At 49.3% G+C, this 17,396-nt stretch overlaps 1 protein-coding gene across 1 annotated transcript; it reads left to right on the top strand.

Annotated features, from left to right (window-relative positions):
• The first annotated feature begins 2,772 nt into the window (after positions 1-2,772).
• Positions 2,773-13,584, top strand: LOC144598470 (fibroblast growth factor 4A-like). Its single transcript, XM_078408612.1, has 4 exons — positions 2,773-2,947; positions 6,206-6,379; positions 11,145-11,248; positions 13,396-13,584. Exons 1-4 carry the CDS (start codon positions 2,773-2,775, stop codon positions 13,582-13,584), a joined length of 642 nt encoding a protein of 213 aa, XP_078264738.1.
• Positions 13,585-17,396: the final 3,812 nt, after the last annotated feature.

Genomic DNA, 17,396 nt, shown 5'->3' with positions numbered 1-17,396 from the left:
TCAGTAAACTTCAATACATTCAAAACTCCGCTGCCCGTCTACTCACCCACACCCCGATCCGTGACCATATCACCCCCGTCCTTTATAAACTCCACTGGCTCCCCATCCCCCAGAGAATCCAGTACAAAATCCTCCTCATAACCTACAAAGCCCTCCATAACCTGGCCCCATCCTACCTGACCGACCTCCTCCACAGGCACACTCCCACCTGCACCCTCCACTCTGCTGCTGCCAATCTCCTATCCCCCCACATTCGGACCAAACTCAGATCCTGGGGGGACAGGGCTTTCTCCATCGCTGCTCCCACCCTATGGAACTCACTACCCCAAAACATTAGAGACTCCTCCACACTCACCACATTCAAAACATCGCTGAAGTCTCACCTGTTCAGTACTGCCTTCAACCACTGAAGGTCACCTCACCTTCTGTCTCCTTTCTCTGTTCGTTTATTTATTTACTTATTTATCTATTTATTAATTTCCCTTATGTTCTCTAAATCTCTGTAAAGCATCTTTGAGTATATGAAAAGCGCTATATAAATAAAATACATTATTATTATTTATGATTGAATGGCATAGACTTGATGGGCCGAATGGCCTAATTCTACTCCAATCACTTATGACCTAATGACATGGTCTGGTTTCCTCCTACACTCCATAGAAACACAGGTTTGTAGGTTAATTGGCTTGGTATAATTGTAAATTGGTCTGAGTGTGTGTAGGATAGTGTTAGTGTAGGGGGATCGCTGGTCGCCACGGACTCGGTGGGCTGACCAGTGATCTCTGTATCTCTAAACTAAACTAAACCACTAATAGCACACAAGTGCTACATCCCACACACTGCCGGCACACGTGCTCGAACAAATCTCCCACGCATGCCCTCTCTCCCAGTCCCTCTACTCTGCCCCACCAGGCCCATCTCTCCCAGTCCCTCTACTCTACCCTACCAGGTCCATCTCTCCCTCCCTCTACTCTACCCCACCAGGCCCTCTCTCCCCCCCCCCCTCTACCCTGCCCTACCAGGCCCATCTCCCCCCACCTCTACTCTGCCCCACCAGGCCCTCTCTCCCCCTCCCTCCCTCTACTCTGCCCTACCAGGCCCTCTCTCCCCCTCCCTCCCTCTACTCTGCCCTACCAGGCCCATCTCCCCCCCCCCTCTACTCTACCCCACCAGGCCCTCTCTCCCCCTCCCTCCCTCTACCCTGCCCCACCAGGCCCTCTCTCCCCCTCCCTCCCTCTACTCTACCCTACTAGGCCCATCTCTCCCCCTCCCTCTACTCCGCCCTACCAGGCCCTCTCTCCCCCTCCCTCCCTCCCTCTACCCTGCCCCACCAGGCCCCTCTCTCCCCCTCCCTCCCTCTACTCTGCCCTACCAGGCCCCTCTCTCCCCCCCCCCCCTCTACTCTACCCCACCAGGCCCTCTCTCCCCCTCCCTCCCTCTACCCTGCCCGACCCTCTCTCCCCCTCCCTCCCTCTACCCTGCCCCACCAGGCCCCTCTCTCCCCCTCCCTCCCTCTACCCTACCCTGCCCTACCCTCTCTCCCCCTCCCTCCCTCTACCCTGCCCCACCAGGCCCTCTCTCCCAATCCCTCTACCCTGCCCTACCAGGCCCTCTCTCCCCCTTCCTCCCTCCCTCTACTCTACCCCACCAGGCCCTCTCTCCCCCCCCCCTCTACCCTGCCCTACCAGGCCCTCTCTCCCCCTCCCTCCCTCTACTCTGCCCTACCAGGCCCATCTCCCCCCCCCTCTACTCTACCCCACCAGGCCCTCTCTCCCCCTCCCTCCCTCTACCCTGCCCCACCAGGCCCTCTCTCTCCCCCTCCCTCCCTCTACTCTACCCTACTAGGCCCATCTCTCCCCCTCCCTCTACTCCGCCCTACCAGGCCCTCTCTCCCCCTCCCTCCCTCTACCCTGCCCCACCAGGCCCCTCTCTCCCCCTCCCTCCCTCTACTCTGCCCTACCAGGCCCCTCTCTCCCCCCCCCCCTCTACTCTACCCCACCAGGCCCTCTCTCCCCCTCCCTCCCTCTACCCTGCCCTACCCTCTCTCCCCCTCCCTCCCTCTACCCTGCCCCACCAGGCCCTCTCTCCCCCCCTCTACCCTGCCCTACCAGGCCCTCTCTCCCCCTCCCTCCCTCCCTCCCTCTACTCTGCCCCACCAGGCCCATCTCTCCCCCTCACCCCGGGCATTTTTAACAGATTCCCTTGTAGGGAAGGAACTGCAGATGCTGGTTTACACTGAAGATAGACACAAAGAACTGGAGTAACTCAGCGGGTCAGGCAGCACCTCAGGACAAAAGGAATAGGTGACTTTTCGGGTAGAGACCCTTCTTCAGACTGGACAGATTCTTGATTAGAGTGGGGGTGTCAGGGGTAATGGGGAGAAGGCAGGAGAATGGGGTTGAGAGGGGAAAGATAGATCAGCCATGACTGAATGGCAGAGTAGACTCGATGAGCCGAATGGCCTAATTCTGTTCCAATGACTTTAGGGACCGGCAGGGGCCAGGGATGATCCCAGTTCGGCAGTAACGTGGGTCAGTCGGCATTGCAAGTTCTCAGGCTCCACAAATGACCCTGCAGTGGATGTGTTTACTTCTATCAGAGGACACGCTGATTGTTAATCAGGATGTGAAGCACATCACCATATAAATATCATTGTCACTGAGTGACTAACAATAATATTTGTCCGTGGGCAGATGCGCTCCCTCGTGGGGAGTGACTGATTGCGGCCGGCCGTGGGGGAGAGCGCGCGAGGGGAGAGAGGCATTTCTGGTGATGACACGAGGGATTGTAACAGGAGCCCACGGGACGGTGCGCTGCCTCACCGCGCTGCTGCTGTTAGTAAACGCCCGGGAGATGGTGTCCAACGCAGCCAGGGTGAATTACAATGGTGAAGCGAGGAGCCAGGCCTGGAGGCACAGCACGCACAAACACAAGGCCAGGTGGCAAGGTAGGGCTGGGGGGCAAGGGACTGGCTGGACAGGGCTGGTCTGGGCTGGTCTGGGCTGGACAGGACTGGTCAAGGCTGGACAGGGCTGGTCTGGGCTGGTCAAGGCTGGACAGGGCTGGACAGGGCTGGTCAGGGCTGGACAGGGCTGGTCAAGACAGGACAGGACTGGTCTGGGCTGGACAGGGATGATCAAGGCTGGACTGGAGAGGGCTGGTCAAGTCTGGGCTGGACAGGACTGGTCTGGACAGGGATGATCAAGGCTGGACAGGGCTGGTCTGGGCTGGACAGGGCTGGTTAAGGCTGGACAGGACTGGTCAAGGCTGGTCTGGGCTGGTCAAGAGGGGATCTTATTGAAACATATAAGATTATTAAGGGGTTGGACACGTTAGAGGCAGGAAACATGTTCCCAATGTTGGGGGAGTCCAGAACAAGGGGCCACAGTTTAAGAATAAGGGGTCGGCCATTTAGAACGGAGATGAGGAAAAACTTTTTCATTCAGAGAGTTGTGAATCTGTGGAATTCTCTGCCTCAGAAGGCAGTGGAGGCCAATTCTCTGAATGCATTCAAGAGAGAGCTAGATCTATCTCTTAATGATAGCGGAGTCATGGGGTATGGGGAGAAGGCAGGAACGGGGTACTGATTGAGAATGATCAGCCATGATCACATTGAACGGCCTACTCCTGCACCTATTACACAGGGGGGGGTGGGGGCCTGGAACGTGCTGCCAGGGGTGGGGGTGGAGGCAGATACGACAGTGGTGTTGAAGAAGCTGTTGGACAGGCACATGGATACACAGGGAATGGGGGGATATGGATCACGTGCAGACAGAGGGGATTAACTTGGTTTCATGTTCAGCACGGGCACTGTGGGCCGAATGGCCTGTTCTGTGTTGCACTGTTCTGTGTTCAATGAACCAGCACTTTCCCCGACCATTTGACACTAGTCTCCCTTTCATTTTTTTAATTAGACCTTTCTTTACTTTGTCTCTACGTTGACGTGTTACCCTGGAACTAATGTCTCTGAGTGCAGGGAAAACTGCAGACGCTGGTTAAAATCGCAGATGGACACAAAATGCTGGAGTAACTCAGCGGGTCAGGCAGCATCTGTGGAGAACAGGAATGGGTGACGACATTCCTTCTCTCCAGAGATGCTGCCTGACCCGCTGAGTTACCCCAGCATTTTGTGTCCCCTAACATCTCCAATCCATGTATGGGCCTCCCATGACAAAGTCTGGCGGTGAGTTGGATTAAAGGGTTTCCCATCCCCTGAGTCCCACATTTCCCCTCCCCCCCTCCACCTCTCCCCGTCCCCGTCCCCTTCCACCCATATCCTCCTGTCCACTTTACGCGTCACCCCTCCTCCGTATCTGAGCCCCTCCCGTCTCCGCTTCACCTGCAGCCTTTGTCACTTGCTCCACCCATTTGACAATCACCCCCCTCACATGTATCCACCTATCACTCGCTAGGCTTTGCCCCCACCCCCACTGCTCTTTTCCAAATTTCGCCCCCCTCCCCACTCCAGTCTGAAGAAGGGTCCCGACCCGAAACATCATCTGTCCATGTTCTCCACAGATGCTGCCTGACCCGCTGAGTTACTCCAGCACTCTGTGAAACGTCACCTATCCATGTTCTCCACAGATGCTGCCTGACCCGCTGAGTTACTCCAGCACTCTGTGAAACGTCACCTATCCATGTTCTCCACAGATGCTGCCTGACCCGCTGAGTTACTCCAGCACTGTGTGTTTGCCTTGGTTTGAGGATTGTTTAAGTTTTAGTTTAGAGATACAGTGTGGAAACAGGCCCTTCAGCCCAGTTAGTCTGTGCAGACCAGTGATCACACATACACTATCCTACACATTAGGGGCAATTCACAGAAGCCAATTGACCTACAAATCCGCACGTCTTTGGGATGTGGGAGGACACTGGAACACCCGGAGAAAACCCACGCAGTCACGGGGAGAACGTACCAAAATGTGACAGGCCTGGATAGAGTGGATGTGGAGAGGATGTTTCCACTAGTGGGAGAGTCTAGGACCAGAGGGCACAGCCTCAGAATTAAAGGACGTTCCTTTAGGAAAGAGATGAGGAGGAATTTCTTTAGCCAGAGGGTGGTGAATCTGTGGGATTCTTTGCCACAGACGGCTGTGGAGGCCACAAGTTAGTGGATATTTTTAAGGCAGAGATAGATAGATTCTTGATTAGTGCGGGTGTCAGGGGTTATGGGGAGAAGGCAGGAGAATGGGGTTAGGAGGGAGAGAGAGATCAGCCGTGATTCAATGGCGGAGTAGACATGATGGGCCGAAGGGCCTAATTCTGCTCCTATCACGTGATCTTTTGAATGTGCAAGCTCTGTACAGACGGCGCCCACGGTCAGGATGGCAGCGGGGTCTCTGGCGCCGTGAGGCAGCGGCTCTGCCCGCCGGCAAGAACAGGAAAGCAGAGTATTACCTGAATGGTGGCCGATTGGGAGAAGGGGAGATGCAACGTGACCTGGATGTCATGGTGCACCAGTCATTGAAAGCAAGCATGCAGGTGCAGCAGGCAGTGAAGAAAGCGAATGGTATGTTGGCATTCATAGCAAGAGGATTTGAGTTTAGAAGCAGGGAGGTTCTGCTGCAGTTGTACAGGGCCTTGGTGAGACCGCACCTGGAGTATTGTGTGCAGTTTTGGTCTCCTAATCTGAGGAAAGACATTCTAGCCTTAGAGGGAGTACAGAGAAGGTTCACCAGATTGATCCCTGGGATGGCAGGACTTACATATGAGGAAAGACTGGATAGACTCGGCTTGTACTCGCTGGAATTTAGAAGACTGAGGGGGTATCTTATAGAAACATATAAAATTCTTAAGGGGTTGGAGAGGCTAGATGCAGGAAGATTGTTCCCGATGTTGGGGGAGTCCAGAACCAGGGGTCACAGCTTAAGGATAAGGGGAAGTCTTTTAGGACCGAGATGAGAAAACATTTCTTCACACAGAGAGTGGTGAGTCTGTGGAATTCTCTGCCACAGAAGGTAGTTGAGGCCAGTTCATTGGCTATATTTAAGAGGGAGTTAGATGTGGCCCTTTTTGCTAAAGGGATCAGGGGGTATGGAGAGAAGGCAGGTACAGGATACTGAGCTGAATGATCAGCCATGATCATATTGAATGGCGGTGCGTACAGGCTCGAAGGGCCGAATGGCCTCCTCCTGCACCTATGTTTCTATGTTTCTATGTTTCTCTCTGTGAGAGTGACTCTCTCCCTTGGCCTGCTTCATTCCCCCAGGGTCGGATGCTATTCTGGTCCCTTCCCCGTGGGGCTTGGACCAACACAGGACGTCGTGGCTGAGGAAGGGAGCGGGCAAACAGCAGATCCTCTACTGCCGAGTGGGAATCGGCTTCCACCTGCAGATACTGCCCAGCGGCAGAGTCAACGGGACCCACGAAAGCAGCCAGTACGGTGAGTGACGGGACAAAGCCCGGTGCCCTGCACGTCCCAGCCTGGCACCCAGGGGTGCCGACAGTCCCGTATTAGCTGGGACATCCCGTACTTTAGGCTAAATTGGTTTGTCCCGTATTAGGCCCGGGGCAGTGCTGTAGGCCCGGACACTGTAGGCCCGGACAGTGTAGGCCTGGACGCTGTAGGCCCGAAAAGTGTAGGCCTGGATTCTGTAGGCCCGGACGCTGTAGGCCTGGACGCTGTAGGCCCGGACGCTGTAGGCCCGGAAATTGTTGGTCCGGAGAGTGTAGGCCCGGAGGCCCGGGCGCTGCTTAACAGAGGTTGCGCAGCCGCCATTGGTGGAGCGGGAGCACGTGGCCGCTGGCTGGGTGAGGTCACCTTAACCCTTATATAGGAGTGAGATAGTTGTCAACCGTACTGGCACCAGAGCAAGAGTACGTGTCAAACGCAGGTACACAGCACCAGCTTAGTGGCGCAGCGGGTGGAGATGCCACTTCACAGCGCCAGGCACGCCGGCTCAATTCTGATCCTATCCATGTAGAGTTATAGAGTGATACAGCATGGAAACAGGCCCTTCGGCCCACCTTGCCCACACCACCCAACAATGTCCCAGCTACCTTGGTCCATATCCCTCCAAACCTGTCCTATCCGTGTACCTGTCTGTTTCTTAAACGTTGAGATAGTCCCAGCCTCAACTACCTCCTCTGGCAGCTCGTTCCATACACCCACCACCCTTTGCATGAAAATGTTAGCCCTCAGGTTCTTATCTTTCCCCTCTCACCTTAAACCTCTGTCCTCTGCTTTTTGGTTCTCCTACTCTGGGCACAAGACTGTGCATTAAAATGCTAGGTATCTATTGTACACAAGAAAATAACTGTGTACATTTTCCTTCATTCCCAATATGACAATATCTTGCAGTTAGGATGAATGTTTGCCTTTTACCTCTGAACATTAATAGCTTCATCAATTTGATGAACCTGTTAACTTCATTGTGTGGATGAAACTGTTTATCACAGTTAATCACAGTCCCGTTACACGAGAACCCTCCTTACAAACATTCATCCTTGCTTGCAGCACCTGCCACTAACAACCAAACTCCCTTCCATTGACTCCATCGGATGGCGGGACTGTCGTATGTTGAAAGAATGGAGCGGCTGGGCTTGTATACACTGGAATTTAGAAGGATGAGAGGGGGATCTTATCAAAACATATAAGATTATTAAGGGGTTGGACACGTTAGAGGCAGGAAACATGTTCCCTATGTTGGGGGAGTCCAGAACCAGGGGCCACAGTTTAAGAATAAGGGGTAGGCCATTTAGAATGGAGATGAGGCCCTTGTGGCTAAAGGGATCAGAGGATATGGAGAGAAGGCAGGTACAGGTTACTGAGCTGGATGATCAGCCATGATCATATTGAATGGCGGTGCAGGCTCGAAGGGCCGAATGGCCTACTCCTGCACCTATTTTCTATGTTTCTTTTTTTAAAATATTTTTTATTTTTGAAAAGCATACGTACAAATAGAAATTAAAAAAACACATTTGTTACAAAGTTCTTACATAGCTTCAATTTTAAAATTTTTGAAGAGAGAAAGTAAAAAAACCCCAAAAAACTATAAACTTGGGGAGAGAGAATAAGAGGGTTAAAAAAAAAGGATCTAACAATAAAACTTAAAGGGAGTAGATCCGGGAGACAATAACCACAGTTGTACATCCAACCCCTAACTCAAGTTTCAACTTTTAATTTAAATTTTTTATTTTAGTCCTGTGCCAAACCCATTTACTTTTCTAAAAATTCAATAAATGGAGACCATATTTTTAAAAATAACTCAGGTTTGTCGATTAAGGCAAACCTTATTTTTTCCAAATGCAGGGTCTCTGTCATTTCCATAGTCCACATTTTAATTGTGGGGGTTATTGGTTTTTTCCAAAATTTAAGTATTAATTTTTTCGCAGTTATTAGACTGTAATCAAGAAAATGTACCTGACTTACTGTAAAATTTGTAGTATGTTCTGATAATCCTAATATAATTAATTTTGGATCCATATCTAATTTTTTATTAATAACTTTAGAAACTATTTTAAAAATCTCCAACCAGAAGTTTTGCATTTTTATACAAGTTACGAAAATATGAGTTAAATTAGCTTCTTGAAATTGACATTTATCACAAATAGGAGAGATACTAGGAAAAATCCTATTTAATTTCGTCTTCGAATAATGTAATCTATGTATTATTTTAAATTGTATTAAGGAATGTCTAGTATTCAATGAACATTGATGTATATGTTGTAAGCTTTCATCCCATATATCTTGCATTATAAATTGATTCAATTCGTCCTCCCATGCTCGTCTATAAGATTCTGATGACGGAATGTCAGTGTCAAGGAGAGTATTGTAAATAAAGGATATTAATTTATTTGAATTATAATGTCGATTCAGGCATACATCAAGTGTTTCTGGACCTCTAAACTTATATTCTTGCATGTGTGATTTTACATAATCTCTAAGTTGTAAATATCTAAAATAATTATTAACATGTAATCCGTACTTCTGCTGTAAATCCTGAAAAGAAAGAAAAGTTCCCTTATGATAAAGATCTCCCACCCTTTTAATTCCATAACTTTTCCATTGAGCAAAGCCTCTATCTAAGACAGACGGTTTAAAAGAAGGATTATTCGCAATAGGAAGGAAAACAGATAATTTACTCCATTTTAACGTAAGCTTTAATTGTTTCCAGGTACGGATAACACTATGTATAATGGGATTACCTCCATATGTTTTTTTATTTAAATTTATTGGAGCTAAGAGGATCGCACCAATATCGAATGGTAAACAATCCTCTTTCTCCATCTTTAACCAATCCGGTTGTTGATCAGAATCATCCAACCAGCAGGTTATATTTTTAATATTAACCGCCCAATAATAAAATAAAAAGTTAGGTAAAGCAATTCCTTCATTAATTTTAGACTTACATAGATGTCTTTTATTTATTCTATGAGTCTTGTAGTCCCAAATAAAATTAGTAACAATTGAATCAATTTAAAAAAAAAACTTTTTTGGAAGATAGATCGGAATTGCTTGAAATAAGTATAGTAGCTGTGGAAGAAAGATCATCTTTATAGCATTACTACGACCAACTAATGATATAGGGAGTGTTTTCCAAAATTGGATATTTCTGTGTAATTTAGTGAGTAAAGGAGGAAAATTTAATTTAAATAAAGAAGTATATTTCCTAGTCACGTAAATTCCAAGATATTTAAACTTTTCATAGGCAATTTTAAAAGGAAATTGTTGAAGTATGGCCGGATTATGCTCCATTATTGGCATAATTTCACTTTTATACCAGTTAATTCTATAACCTGAAAATGAACCAAATTGAGTTATGAGATTTAATAAATTCGGAATGCTAATTTCTGGCTTTGTAATATATATTAATACATCATCCGCATATAAAGAAATTTTATTGGTTGTATGTTTAGTGTTATAGCCATGAATATCTGAATTTGATCTAATACTCTCAGCAAGTGGTTCTATAATAAGGGCAAATAGAAGCGGGGATAGTGGACATCCTTGTCTACAACCCCTAGATAAATGAAATTTTCTATGTTTCTATGAGGAAGAACTTTTTCAGTCAGAGAGTTGTGAATCTGTGGAGTTCTCTGCCTCAGAAGGCAGTGGAGGCCAATTCTCTGGATGCTTTCAAGAGAGAGTTAGATAGAGCTCTTAAAAATATGGGGAGAAGGCAGGAACGGGGTATTGTGGATGATCAGCCATGATCACAGTGAATGGTGGTGCTGGCTCGAAGAACCGAATGGCCTCCTCCTGCACCTATTGTCTCTTCTCCCCTCTCCCATCGGGCAAGAGGCACAGAAGTGTGAAATCGCACACCTCCAGATTCAGGGACAGTGTCTTCCCGGCTGTTATCAGGCAACTGAAGCGTCATCTCACCAGCTAGAGAGCGGTCCTGACTTCCCATCTACCCCACTGGAGACCCTTGGACTATCTTTAATTGGAATTTGTCTTGCACTAAACATTATTCCTGTTATCCTGTATCTGTACATTGTGCACAGATTGTAATCATGTATCGTCTTTAACTGGGCCAGCATGATGCAACAAAACAACTTGTCATTGTTCCTCCATTGGCAAAGTCAATGGATATTTTTAGATTAGAGATAGATTCTTGATTAGTCCGGATGTCAGGGGTTATGGGGAGAAGGCAGGAGAGTGGGGTTAGGAGGGAGAGATAGATCAGTCATGATTGAATGGCGAAGTAGACTTGATGGGCCCAATTCTGCTCCATATTAGCTGGAACATCCCGTATTTTGGGCTAAATTGGTTTGTCCCGTATGGGACCGCCCTTGTCCGGTATTAGGCCCGGACACTGTAGGCCCGGACAGTGTAAGCCCGGACACTGTAGGCCCGGACACTGTAAGCCCGGACACTGTAGGCCTGGACAGTGTAGGTCCGGAGGCCTGGGCGCCGCCTAATGGAGGTTGCGTAGCAACCCGCCTCCCGGATCGGGCGGCCGCCATTGGAGGAGCGGGAGCACGTGGCCGCTGGCTGGGTGAGATCATGCAGGGCGCGGATGTCACCTTGTCCCTTATTTGGGAGTGAGGAAGTTGGCAACCCTACTTATGAATGACCTCGATAAATGCGTCTAAACAAGTCTAAACCAAACTATTCTGTACTCATCTCCCCCAGTGTTGTGTGTGTCACTGTGAGCCGCGCGATGTGTGGACTCATGGCTGATCACTGCTCTCTCCGGCAGGTATCATGGAGTTCTTCTCCATCAAGGCTGGCATCGTCTGCATTCGAGCCGTGGTCAGTCAGCTGTTCCTTGCCATCACCAGCCAGGGGAAGCTCTACGGTTCAGTAAGTGTTGCCTTGCACACACACACCCTCGGGGAGGTGCAATGAGACCTGGGTGTCCTTGTACATCTGTCACTGAAAGTAAGCATGCAGGTACAGCAGGCAGTGAAGAAAACTAATGGCATGTTGGCCTTCATTGCATGAGGATTTGAGTTTAGGAGCAAGGAGGTCCTACTGCAGTTGTAAAGGGCCCTGCTGAGACCACACCAGGAGTATTGTGTGCAGTTTTAGACAATCGACAATAGGTGCAGGAGTAGGCCATTCAGCCCTTCGAGCCAGCACCGCCATGTTGTTAAGCAGGGAGGTTCTGCTGCAGTTGTACAGGGCCCTGGTGAGACCACACCTGGAGTACTGTGTGCAGTTTTGGTCTCCTAACCTGAGTAAAGACGTTCTTGCCTTAGAGGGAGTACAGAGAAGGTTCACCAGATTGATCCCTGGGATGGCAGGACTTTCATATGAAGAAAGACTGGATAGACTCGGCTTGTACTCGCTGGAATTTAGAAGACTGAGGGGGGATCTTATAGAAACATATAAAATTCTTAAGGGGTTGGAAAGGCTAGATGCGGGAAGATTGTTCCCGATGTTGGGGAAGTCCAGAACCAGGGGTCACAGCTTAAGGATAAGGGGGAAGTCTTTTAGGACCGAGATGAGAAAACATTTCTTCACACAGAGAGTGGTGAATCTGTGGAATTCTCTGCCACAGAAGGTAGTTGAGGCCAGTTCATTGGCTATATTTAAGAGGGAGTTAGATGTGGCCCTTTTTGCTAAAGGGATCAGGGGGTATGGAGAGAAGGCAGGTACAGGCTACTGAGCTGAATGATCAGCCATGATCATATTGAATGGCGGTGCAGGCTCGAAGGGCCGAATGGCCTACTCCTGCACCTATTTTCTATGTTTCTATGTTTCTAATGCGATCATGGCTGATCACTCTCAATCAGTACCCCGTTCCTGCCTTCTCCCCATACCCCCTCAGGGGTTTGAGGAAGGACATTCTTGCTGTTGAGGGAGTGCAGCGTAGGTTCACCAGGTTAATTCCCAGGATGGCGGGACTGTCATATGATGAAAGAATGGGTTGACTGGGCTTGTATTCACTGGAATTTAGAAGGATGAGAGGAAACATATAAATTTCTTCAAGGATTGGACAGGCTAGATGCAGGAAAATTGTCCCTGATGTTGGGGGAGTCCAGAACCAGGGGTCACAGTTTAAGAATAAGGGGTAGGCCATTTAGGACTGAGATGAGGAAAAACTTCTTCACCCACAGAGTTGTGAATCTGTGGAATTCTGTGCCACAGAAGGCAGTGGAGGCCAATTTACTTGATATTTTCAATAGTTAGATTTACAGTAGCTTAGTGCTAACGGAATCATGGGATAGGGGGAAAAAGCAGGAACGGGGTACTGATTTTAGACGATCAGCCATGATCATATTGAATGGGACGAATTCTACCTATTTTTGCTATGTTTGCCTGATGACTTATCTGTGTGGGGTGTGTTGTGCAGTTCCCACTAGGCTTGCCGGGACATCCCATATTTTGGGCTAAATTGGTTTGTCCCGTATGGGACCACCCTTGTCCTGTTGTGGAGATGAGGAACGCAGAGCCAGATCTAGCTTATTTGGACTGGTGAGACCACACCTGGAGTATTGTGTGCAGTTTTGCATGGGCATAACCTCAAGCAGGTGCGAGAGAGAGAGAGATAGCCTCAAGCAGGTGAGAGAGATAGCCTCAAGCAGGTGAGAGAGATAGCCTCAAGCAGGTGAGAGAGATAGCCTCAAGCAGGTGAGAGAGAGAGCCTCAAGCAGGTGAGAGAGATAGCCTCAAGCAGGTGAGAGAGAGAGCCTCAAGCAGGTGATTTAACCTAGCACACAATGTTGCAAAGTCCATGCAAAGTCCAGTGCCCCAAGCAAACAAATAAGATAAATCTGGCTCTGCGTTCCTCATCTCCACATTGTATTAGGCCCGGGGGCGCTGTAGGTCTGGACAGTGTAGGCCCGGAGGCCGCCTGACGGAGGTTGCATAGCCCGGGCGGCCGCCATTGGTGGAGCTGGCTGGGTGAAGGCACGTGGGGCGCGGGGCGCTGATGTCACCTTGTCCTGTATTTAGGAGTGAGATAGTTGCCCTCACTGTGCTGAACCCTAACTTCTTGTGTGCAGGAGACCTTCACTGAGGACTGCATGTTCAAGGAGCAGATGGAGGAGCATTACTACAACACATACGCGTCACACACGCACCCTCGCCTGTACGTGGCTTTGTCAAAGCGAGGAGCAGCCAGGAACGGAAGCAAGGCCCGCAGGTTCCACGCCAGCACACACTTCATCCCCCGGCCCATCAGGGGCTCGTGACCAAGGCTGACCGCTCCCTCCTCACCGCCACAGGCCGCACAACGTCAGCACCCCACGCACACCGTTATTTAAAGCATCGACCGTGGCTGTGGGGCTGCCAGCTGACAGACTGAGGGAAGGAAAGACACCACTCCCTGCCTGTAGAGAATTGTGTTTAAGGTTCAGTTTGCACTGCTGGTGGGGATCTGCAAGACTCCGACCACTGAACACAAGGGGCTGGAGTCAGGAGTCCAGGAATCCCACCCATGGGAGAATAGGGTTGCCAACTATCTCACTCCCAAATACGGGACAAGATAACGTCACCGCCCCGCGCCCCCTCACCCAGCCAGCGGCCACGTGCTCCCGCTCCACTAACAGCAGCCGCCCAGGCCAGGAGGCGGGTTGCTACGCAACCTCCATTAGGCAGCGCCCGGGCCTCCACTGTACGGGCCTACAGCGACCCCCGGGCCTACACTGTCCGGAAGGCAGGCACAGATTTTAACCAGCACCTGCAGTTTTTTTCCTACTACACTGTACAGGCCTACTGTGTCCAGGCCTACAGTGCCCTCCGGGCCTAATACGGGACAAGAGCGGTCCCGTACGGGACAAGCCAATTTAGTCCAAAATACGGGATGTCCCGGTTAATACAGGACAGTTGGCGACCCCTATGTGGGAAAGGGACGGGACTCCACTAACTTGCATTGTTCTACTGACTCAAAGTTGCTCGATCTAACACCGTAGAAAGCGTACCGTTGGTCAGCACGCATCACGGCTGGGTTTGGGAACAGTTCTGACCAAGGCACGAGAAACTGTGTAGCATTGTGGATGTAGCCCAGTCCATCACGCACACAGACCAGGCATCCCAGCATCCACTCCATCTACACCACGTTGCCTTGGGAAAGCAGCCGACACCATCAAAGACTCGTCCCGCCCTCTCCCTGTTCCTGTCCTGCAGGGAAAATATTCCCCACGTTGGGGGAGTCCAGAACCAGGGGTCACAGTTTAAGAATAAAGGGGAGGCCATTTAGGACTGAGATGAGGAAAAAAAGTTTTCACCCAGAGAGTTGTGAATCTGGAATTCTCTAGCACAGAAGGCAGCGGAGGCCAATTCACTGGATGTTTTCAAGAGATGGATTTAGCTTAGGGCTAACGGAATCAAGGGATTATGGGGAGAAAGCAGGAACGGGGTACTGATTGTGGATGATCAGCAATGATTATATTGAATGGCGGTATAAGAAAATAACTGCAGATGCTGGTACAAATCGATTTATTCACAAAATGCTGGAGTAACTCAGCAGGTCAGGCAGCATCTCGGGAGAGAAGGAATGGGTGACGTTTCGGGTCGAGACCCTTCTTCAGACTGATGTCGGGGGTGGGACAAAGGAAGGATGGCGGTGCTGGCTCAAAGGGCCGAATGGCCTCCTCCTGCACCTATTTTCTATGGAAGTTTGAAAGCGTGCACCACCAGTCTCAGCTTATTCCCTTCTGTTATCAGACTTCTGAACGGCCCTTCCATAAGCTAGGGTACTATCCCATTCACCTCTACCCCATTGTGGACATTGGACTTTGTCTGTGGAACTGATTCGCTACGATGCTGAGGTCCATATTCTGCACTCTGTATCATCCCCTTTGCTCCACCTATTGTACTTGAGTTTGGCCTGATTGTATTTAAATACAGTACCATCTGATCCAATGGAGAGCATGCAAAACAAAGCTTTCAATGTCCTGTCCCTCACTCGGTACACATGGCAATAATAAACCTGAACCATTTTGTGGAAGCAAAGGGACAAACATCTCCCAGGACTGAGTTCCATCTGGGTTTTCCACACTGGGTTGTTAATAAACAGAGGATGAAAGCAAACACCGTCATTCCCAAAGAACAGCCTCATCTGCATCTGAAAACGCTTCGGCCATCAGCACCGCGAGCAGCAACTCTCTCACTCTGAAACCAGCCTTTGTTACGAGACTGTCACAGAGCTGTTCCTTCACCAGGACTGGCACCGACCGGAGAGACAGACAGCATCGTGCGTTCCAAGTGCTTTCCGGTCTTTTGTTTACACTGCCTCTGAGCCCAATTTTGCACCTAACACTTTATTGCCGGAAATACAAAGGTTATTTGATATAAATGTTTATGTCCAGGTTTCCAAGTCAATAATTTGCTCAACACGTGCAATAAATCCGAGGTAAAATACTTCACACAAGCCCAGGCGGCGTCACGGTGGCGTAGCGGTAGAGTTGCTGCCTTACAGCGAATGCAGCGCCGGAGACCCGGGTTCCATCCCGACTACGGGTGCCGTCTGTACGGAGTTTGTACGTTCTCCCAGTGACCTGCGTGGGTTTTCTCCGGGTGCAAATCACTCTACTTATGATAGGACAGTTCAGTAAGGTGATAAAGAACGGATGCAGAACAAGACACACACGCAGATGCTTGTTTACAAAAAGAAAAGACTCTAGGTGCTGGAGTAACTCAGCGGCAAATATAGAAAACATGCATAACGTGACATTTCGGGTCAGGATTTTTCATCAGTCTTCAGACTGATAACAGTGGCACTGCTGTAGAGTTGCTGCCTCACAGCGCCAGAGACTCGGGTTCTATCCCGACTACAGGTGCTGTCTGTATGGAGTTTGTATGTTCTCGCCATGACCTGCGTGGGTTTTCTCCGGGTGCGTCGGTTTCACCCCATAGATGGGTTTGTAGGTGAATTAGCCCCTCTGTAAAATTGGCCCCTAGTGTGTAACGAGTGGATGAGAAAGTGGGATAACGTAGAACTGGTGTGAACGGTGATCGATGGTCAGCGTGGTCTTCGTGGGCTGGAGGGACGGTTTCCACAATGTATCTCTAACATTAACCAAGAAGACTAACAAAATTGAATGCAGGTTGTTACAGAGAACAACGGGAGAAATTCCATCAAAGGATAAAGAAATAGCAGGGAAATTGAACGCAATCTTAGTCTTTCTGCGGATGACACACAAGTGCTCCCGGAGAAACTATCGGACGCTCTATACTTGGTTTCTCGGCCTCCAGTTCAATCTGAGACAGGTGGACCTACGCCACAGAAGATTAGATCACAGCTCTTGGGACAGAAAGGGAAAAATATAACAAATTTATAAACAAGACTGAAATAGCTGTGCCCTTGATCTCCAGCACAAAAATACAGTTCCCAAAACAAGCTGACATTCTTGGTGGGATAAAGATGCAAAAGCAAGTATTTCAGGAATGAGAAGCCACTTGTTGTGTACATTCCATGTCCTTTCCTAACCTAAATTAGTGACATGTTGATAACTCTGCAAACTGACCCTGGACTTCCAAAACAGACCCCTTCATTGACGCAACTGTTTGATGGAATGAGAGGAAACCATTTCATTTTTCAGATATTTGGGGTGCTTTGAATTCCAAACTGAGCACTTGAGTGAGTTTTGAAGATGTACAAAGAAAAATAGAAAATAGGTGCAGGAGGAGGCCATTCGGTCCTTCGAGCCAGCACCGTCATGCAATATGATCATGGCTGATCATCCAAAATCAGTACCCCTTTCCTGCCTTCTCCCCATATCCCTTGATTCCCTTAGCTCTAAGAGCTAAATCTAGCTCTCACTTGAAAACATCCAGTGAATTGGCCTCCACTGCCTTCTGTGGTAGAGAAATCCAGATTCACAACTCCCTGGGTGAAAAAGTTTCTCCTCATCTCAGTCCTAAATGGCTGACCCCTTATTCTTAAACTGTGACCCCTGGTTCTGGACTCCCCCAACATGTGGAACATTTTTCCTGCATTTAGCCTGTCCAATCCCTTAAGAATTTTATGTTTCTTTCAGATCCCCTCTCATCCTTCGAATAC

The sequence above is a fragment of the Rhinoraja longicauda genome, chromosome 12 (assembly GCF_053455715.1).
Source record: "Rhinoraja longicauda isolate Sanriku21f chromosome 12, sRhiLon1.1, whole genome shotgun sequence".
Classification (NCBI taxonomy): Eukaryota; Metazoa; Chordata; class Chondrichthyes; order Rajiformes; family Arhynchobatidae; genus Rhinoraja; species Rhinoraja longicauda.
The sequence above is the reverse complement of the archived record's forward strand: the minus strand, read 5'-3'. Positions and strand labels throughout refer to the sequence as shown.